Source organism: Ricinus communis, chromosome 8, assembly GCF_019578655.1.
Source record: "Ricinus communis isolate WT05 ecotype wild-type chromosome 8, ASM1957865v1, whole genome shotgun sequence".
NCBI lineage: Eukaryota > Viridiplantae > Streptophyta > Magnoliopsida > Malpighiales > Euphorbiaceae > Ricinus > Ricinus communis.
Genome location: NC_063263.1, coordinates 13,783,894 through 13,792,181, shown reverse-complemented (window position 1 = coordinate 13,792,181; position 8,288 = coordinate 13,783,894). Strand labels below are relative to the sequence as shown.

The 8,288-nt window shown below is 37.3% G+C and overlaps 2 protein-coding genes across 2 annotated transcripts; both read left to right on the top strand.

Annotated features, from left to right (window-relative positions):
- The first annotated feature begins 666 nt into the window (after positions 1-666).
- On the top strand, positions 667-996 carry LOC8263326 (protein GL2-INTERACTING REPRESSOR 1). Its single transcript, XM_002523815.1, has one exon. The coding sequence runs from the start codon at positions 667-669 to the stop codon at positions 994-996; it is 330 nt and encodes a 109-aa protein (XP_002523861.1).
- A 1,986-nt stretch (positions 997-2,982) lies between these two features.
- On the top strand, positions 2,983-4,071 carry LOC8263327 (probable CCR4-associated factor 1 homolog 9). The gene has a single exon (XM_002523816.4). It carries the CDS (start codon positions 3,160-3,162, stop codon positions 4,003-4,005), a length of 846 nt encoding a protein of 281 aa, XP_002523862.1. The 5' UTR covers positions 2,983-3,159; the 3' UTR covers positions 4,006-4,071.
- Positions 4,072-8,288: the final 4,217 nt, after the last annotated feature.

Genomic DNA, 8,288 nt, shown 5'->3' with positions numbered 1-8,288 from the left:
ACCTATTAAAACATACAAAATCTGTTATGTCTCCTATTCTACTACAAATATTAAATAACTAGATTATGCCTCACTAAAAATCTTAGAAATATGGATTTAGGGGATAATGCTAAGCTTAATTAAAATCACTTTAGTAAAGGAAGAGGTAAATTAATCTTTAAAAATAGCAAAAATGGAATTAGATTCTAGCCGACAGAATTTATCTATTTCACAATAATATTTCTCCTTCTGGTATTCTTTTACATACAGGTAACCCTAATTTGAGAAGCATAATTAATAGATTCTAGGTGACTTTTCTTCGTCTACCCACCATTAATTTAATAGTCACAAGTTAAACAATCCAATACCAACTGCCTAAGGAGCCAAAATCAACAGCAACACAAACCCTTATTGCTGGTGGTGCCTATATATCTGCATGATTCAAGTTATCGCCATTGCTCTTCCATCTTCAAGCTCTTTCTAGCTTTAAGCATTTCTCTGTCCGGCGCTTGAACTTGTTTTGTTTCGAAAAGCTCCCTGCAACTTCAAGTTAAGGTGAAACATATTTTGATTTAGAGTTTTATCTGCCAAGTATTTTTAGTTATGAATTTGTTTTTGCATGAAAACTTGTACTGCGTATTTTTATTTACACGACCATGCATGTGTACAGGGAATTAATTGATTAAAATGAGCGGTAACAGTACTCCGAAGCTGGAATTGAAGCTGAACCTGTCACCGCCTAGAGTTAATGATCAAAGAGCGGAATCACCAGAGTCTTCTGCTGCTTCTTCTTGTTCGGAAATGTCATCCAAGAACTCATGCGTGTCATCAGAAGATGCAGCTAATAATTATAAAAATGGGCGGAGCCAAGGAAGTAGTTCGATGGTGTTGGTGGGATGTCGTCGATGCCTGATGTATCTTATGTTATCGGATGTGGATCCCAAATGCCCTAAATGCAACAGCACCGTCCTCCTTCATCTTCTCAGTGACGAATTCTCCAACAACCCTCCAAATTAACTCAATGCTTCATTTCATTTCTTTCCTCTTCTTCTTTGTTTATTTCCTTGTTACTTGAATTTTCCTACAGCTAGAAAACACGCTGTTCTTTCTTTCATGAATAATCTTATGTGTCGCATTAAATCTTTATTTTGTCTCTTCTTCTTGTCGTTGTTTGTTAATTATATAGTCTCCATTCGTATGAACTTGTTGGATAAAGTTTAAGCTGTTTTTATTCATAATTTTGATTGAATAAACAGAGAGAAATTGATGGATCATTTTAATTGTTTCCAAGGTAGTTGAACCAACTTCTAAGTTTTTCAACTTTCCAGTTAATTTCAGGCTACCATACCAAACCCAAAATTTGTGTACGTATTTCGCATTACAGTTTAAGGAAGTACTTAATACGCAGGGCATCTTCAGAGGTCAACATAAGAAAATCTCCATATATTTACAGACTCAAATTACTATTAAAAAAAAAAAAAAGAAGCTAAATCATAATTAATACAAGTTTACGAGAAAACTAAATTATATATCCTCCATAAAAATTCTAAATTATATAACTATATTAGAAAAAGGATCTACTTTTATATTTCATTTAGTTAAGGATCATACAGTTTTATTTGTACGGTATTAAAAGTCATACGTTTATCTATCTCTCTTTACACACTTCTTCTCGTTTCCTTGTAAAGTGTATCGAATGCGAGACAAGGGGATATTGCAGAATAGGGCATCGTTTTGCACCTTCCTTCTTATTAAAGGTAGTCTGATAGAATTCACACGCTTACTATTCTATCTACATACAGCCTGCACAGAGCAAAGTTTGTAAGCAAAAGAACTTCCTTCTTCAGATGCAGCAGTGAGGTTGAATATACAGTTGTTCTATGTATAACTATAGTGAGTCCATCCCACTTCTAAAAGAAGTAAACATCATCTTTTAGTTAATGGAGTCGGTTTCTTTGTTAAATGAAGGGCCATAAACACTAGGTTTCTTCGCACCGCTTCTAGCATGGCTAAATTAAGCTTCCCCAACATGCATAAAACTACATTAACTCTCCTTCTGTCAAAATCCCCCATCTGCAATAAATGAGTCCGACACCTGCCATCTTAAGATCTTCGTCGAAAGGAGCAATGAACATTAAATTTGATCCAGGGGAATTGCATAATGTTTCCTAGGTGGTGAGCATATATGGGACGGTCTTGCTCTCTGTCGCCCAGCATATATCTAACTCGTAAGACTCAAAACATGTGTATGGAAAGATATACAAAGTAGCTGATTAAGTATTCACATGAAGAGTATATACTCAGATTCAGTATTCGATCCATTATTTATACTTTCAAATAATATAAAAGACTTTTGCAGATGACTAGTATTTGTTGGCATACAATAATTGTTTTTGCTGTTGGTTTATGGGATGGGATACAAGGAGACGCGTAGAGCTTCAGCTTCCTATCTTCTTCGTCGGCATAGTAACTCATCATCCTTTATTTATATATAAATATACGTTTTGATTATCATATTCATGGACGCTAACTATTAACTATAATATTTATTAACCTTATCACATTTTTCATGTGCGTTATTCCAACTGTGCTTCCTTGGCCCTTCAATTGCCCCCAATACCAATCTCCACCTGTTTTCAAACTAGAAAAATATAAATTAGATTCACTAGCTTATTAGAATTAACTACATTTTATTGACTCTTACATATCACTATATCATCTTTTAGTGTTAAAAATTCAACAATTATAAATAAAATTATTAAATTGTTAAATTTTTCTGTTTGATTATTTTTATTTTATAAAATTGTTTCATTTTTATTATTAACCATTTTTTATAAGATTGAATGAAAGAGAGACCAAATGCAGTGAAAAAGGACCGAGTCAAGTCCTGGTGGTGGCAGTGGGGAATGGTATACAAATCCATAAAAAAAAGGTAAGTTGATGAGTCAAAATTCACAACACAACGCGTTGAACCATTGAACTTAAGCCTTATTCCCACGCCGTCACTTCCCTCTCTTTCCAAGCAACATCTCACTCCTCCCTCTTTCTTATCCATATTTATAACTCCCTCCTCCTTATTTTCCGCCACCACCACTTCCCACTTTCCGCTCCACTTTTCTTTTCCCTTTTCTTCTTTTAAAGTCTTCCATCTCTTCTTTTCTTCTCTCAGGTTCGGATAGGATGATTCTTCAACACTCGAGCCGCTCGGTCTCCTCCAACCACAATAAACCAGTCATAATCCGTGACGTCTGGTCCCATAATTTAGAATCAGAATTCCAGCTCATCCGAGACCTCATCGATGACTTCCCTATCATTTCCATGGACACTGAATTCCCTGGCCTCGTTTTCAAAAACCCCCATCACTCCCGCCGCCCCTCCGATCACTACACACTCCTCAAATCTAACGTCGACGCTTTGAATCTCATCCAGGTCGGCCTCACTCTCTCCGACTCCCGCGGCAATCTCCCCGATCTCGCCACCGCTACCCGTTTCATCTGGGAATTCAACTTCCGTGATTTTGACGTCTCTCGCGACGCTCACGCCCCTGACTCTATCGAACTGCTGAGGCGCCAAGGTATTGACTTCCGCAGAAATACACAGGAAGGCATTCCTTCTGCCAGATTCGCGGAGCTAATGATGTCCTCCGGACTCGTTTGCAATGACTCTGTGAGTTGGGTCACGTTTCACAGCGCTTATGATTTCGGATACTTGGTGAAGATACTGACGCGGCGGTCGCTGCCTGGTGGATTAGAGGAATTCATGAGGTTGGTGAAGGTGTTCTTCGGAGACAGAGTATACGACGTTAAACACATTATGAGGTTCTGTCACAGCTTGTACGGCGGTTTGGACCGGGTAGCGAGGACGCTGGAGGTGGACCGGGCGGTTGGAAAATGCCACCAGGCCGGGTCAGATAGCTTGCTGACGTGGCATGCATTTCAGAAGATGAGAGATGTATATTTCCATAAAGAGGGCCCGGAGAAGCACGCAGGGGTCTTGTATGGATTAGAAGAAGTTTATTGTTTTTGACGTAATCAATTGGATTATTAATTTGTTTAAACTAATAAATTACAATTTGTTTATTAAATGATTAAAGGAATTGTTTTCTTTTAATTGGCTAAATGCATAAGGAAACAGAAACAGAAAGAGGAATGTCCTTGGAAACTAGCAGTCGTAATTCAGCAATAAACTTCCTTGCTACTTGAATTCTTATTAAAGAGATAGGTTGGTAACAAAATGCCGACCCATAATAAATAGGGTGTAATTAAAAATGAAAACTTGATTCATAAAACAAAGAAAAATGAAACAGGCATTCCATTTGAAAAAAAAAAATACTAAATTAAACAAAACATTAGAAGATAAAAGTCACACATACACACGCCTCTTGCATCAAACCCGCAAACATTTCTTATCAACAAATGATACCGTACCTTTAATTTGTGCTAAAATTAACAAGCAACATAAATAGAAGATGGAAAAAGAGCTTCTAAAATGGATGCAATTACTACTGCACTCTCCTCAGTCTTTTTGCTATTCTATCTATCCTTCACCACCCATCAAATTAATGGTTAAAAGAACATCAACATCAAAAGTTCAAGAAGCTGTCAACATCCATCAATGTTGTTCAGACAATGCACTAAAAAAATGGAAGAAGAGCAACCTTTTTTTCCTAAGGAAGAAAGGTCACTCCAATCCTTCCCAAATAAGAATTAGTCGTTATATAGGACATAGGTTGCCGTAAGAATAGATCAATAGGGAACCATTGATCATGTAAGTATATATAGATATCTTTGCTATAATGTAATCTCAGAATTCTAATAATACAACTTCTTCATAGATTACTCAAATTCAATATGGTATCAAAGCAGGTTTCAAACCTGTGAATCTCAATCAAAACCAATCCCACAAGTTTTTCTTTTCTCAGAATCATATCATGTCTCCAAGTGACAACAAGTTAACCAGCATAATTCTGAAAGGTAATTAAAATTATTTTGAATGGTCGAAATCAGTGTATATTGGTCTTAGTGGCAGAAGGAAACTTGGGTTCATCACAGGAAACTAAAACCCAAATCAGAAAGGCCAGAGGCCCCAACCGAAGAAAAAACAGAAAAGAGAGAAGAGTGGCAAACAACAGACCACATGATCATGTCAATGCTAACCAACACAATGGAGACCCAAATATCCAGGCTCTGTATATTGCTGGAATCATCACAGGCCATTTGGAAAAAAATGAAAGGCCTATACGGGCACCAACAAAATTTTGCACATATTTTCAATCTCAAGCAAGAATTGGCACAAATCATGTAAGGCACAAAAAACAGCTCAGAATATGTAACAAAAGTTCTAACCCGATAGAAAGAACTGCAAAATTACCTTCCTCCAACAACTGACCTAGAAGAAATATAGAAGAGAGCAGAACAGGATTTGGTGTATACTTACCTGGGAGGATTCAACTCAAGCTACGAAAGCTTGAGGTCACAAATCCTCCTGTAGACAGAACTCCCAAAGATTGAGACCGTAATAGCCAATATTCAGCGAGAAGAAATTCACAGTAGCCTAATGAACGCCTCTCTCTCTCTCGATGCTACAGAAAATTAAGCGTGCTCCACTTGACGCTTCACCACCCACGAACTTGCCCGACTAAGGGGAGGACCTAGCAACGTCGAGCGATGTGACCATTGTAAAAAATAGGGTCACTATCGCGACAATTGCTGGCATCTGCACCCCCAGCTGAAGCCGACTCGGGGATGGGAGAAAGGAAACAATACTGGAGGGACGAAGAGAGGAGAAAGGAATTTTGGTTTCAGCGGGGCTGCTGGAAGAGAAGGAAAATAAGGAAACCCTAATGAAAAAGGCAAGAATGAGGCAACATATGCGGGGTTCGAAAGTTACACTTCAACCCGACCAGCCAACCCGACCCGGCTGTAGCCACCATGCACCTTACCCAATTACTATCCCAAATTCAAGCCCTGCTTCAACAATAGTCAGATGGGTCAGGTTCGGTATCAAACTCTTCTCTAAAAATTGCTAACATCTGTTAAAATAAAAATAAATGGATTATTGATTCCAAAGCCATCGATTACATGACTTGGAATCCAATGAACTTGCAAGATTTTGCCCCCATTGCCGATTCCCAACATGTGTTGGTCGCTAATGGAAACAAGGCCAACATTCATGGCCAAGGCACTGCCAAATTATTTAACAGAAAAATACAAAATGTCTTGCTTCTACCTGATTTTAAATCAAATTTACTGTCTATTGGTAAGATAACTCGTGATTTAAATTGCAATATTACATTCTCACCATCTACAGTACAATTTTAGGACCGAATTACAGGGAAGGCGATTGGTGAAGGACGATTAGAAAACGTGTTGTATTATCTTAAGGACCTAATAAGCCAATGCCTCATGTCAACCAATCCTGTCAATCAAGGCATGTTGACGCATTGGCGGTTTGGGCATCCATCCGATCCTATCTTAAATAAACTATTTTATTATAAGTTAAATTCCAGTCATTGTGATGTGTACAAATTTTCTAAACATACTCCATTACTGTTTTCTTTATCTTTTACTATTTCTAATAAACCCTTTGAACTAATCCACTCTGATATTTGAAGACCTGCCCCTGTTGAGTCTTATAATCATTACAGATACTTTGTTATATTTATTGATGACTACTTCCGCACTACCTGGGTTATTTTGCTCAAAGGAAAAAATGAGGTCATCACCTATTTTCAAGAATTTTTTAACTTTGTTAAAAATCAGTATGCTGTAAACATTAAAATTTTTCGGTTGGACAATGGCACTGAATACATCAACAAACGCTTTTCTGACTTTTTTAAACAAGAAGGTATTTTACATCAAACTACGTGCATTAACACCCCTTGAACAAAATGGAGTTTCTGAAAGAAAAAACAGGCATCTTCTTGAAGTCACAAGAACTCTGCTTTTTCCAAAATAATGTCCCTAATATTTATTGGTTAGATGCTATTCTTACCGCCACATATCTTATCAACCGGTTGCCAAGTATCACCTTACAGAATCTAAGTCCCTTAGAAATTCTCAAAGGACGGAAAATATAATTAGGACACATACGAGTCTTTGGCTGTATCTATTACGTTCACATCAAACGACACCACAAGTTTGATAAATGTTCTGATAAACCCTATTTTTAGGATACTCTTTAGAAAAAAAAGGGTATAAATGCTATGATCCTACTACTCACAAAACGTACATCTCAAGGGATGTTTCTTTTGTCGAAAATGAATCTTGTTATACACATCATTCTCAAACCCCTCAATTACACACTCATGGGCAATACACTCTACTATTTCCGCATAATTTTGCTTTCTCTAACAACAGTAATCAAGAACATGATGCTCACTTAGAAGGGGAGCTAAATACCAACTCAAGCACAATTCCTTCAGGGGGAGGAAGTGAAAGAATCAAGCTAGAAGACGAATCCAAATCCACTAAAGAAGAAGAAATTTCCTTGAGAAGATCCACTCGACAGACATACCCCCCTGCAAAACTTCAGGACTATGGTTTCCATAAGGTATCATATCCAATCCAACATTTCATTGCATATGATACGATCTCGAGTCAATATCAGACATACCTAAGTAATAGCATAAATCACACTGAACCTATATCCTTTTAAGAAGCCAACACCAACCTAAAATGGTATAAGGCCATAAAAGAAGAACTCCAAGCCCTATAATAAAACAACACATGGGATATTATGCCTCTACTACTAACCAAAAAACCTGTAGAGTGCAAATGGGTATACAAAATAAAATACAAATGTGATGGGACAGTTGAAAGATACAAGGCTAGGCTAGTTGCCAAGGGATTCACCCAAACCTATGGGCTCGATTACTAAGAAAATTTTGCCCATGTTGCAAAAATGAACACTGTTCGGATTCTACTATCTGTGGCTACCAACCTGGGATGGAATCTATTTCAAATAGATGTAAAAAACGCCTTCCTTCAAGGTAACTTAGAAGAAGTTTACATGACTCTTCCCCCAGGTCATAAATCCACATCAGACTCTTCGCTGGTATGTAAACTAAGAAAGGCAATCTGTGGATTGAAATAATCTCCAAGAGCATGGTACGCCAAACTAAGCCTTTTCCTCTTTAATATTAATTTTAATAAAAGCACTTCAGGTTCCTTTATGTTTGTCAAACATACACACATACACACACACATACTATTGTTGTTCTTATATATGTTGATGACATCATAATAACAGGAAATGACAACCAAGAAATTGAAAAGGTCAAACAAAGTCTAAAAAGGGAATTTGACATC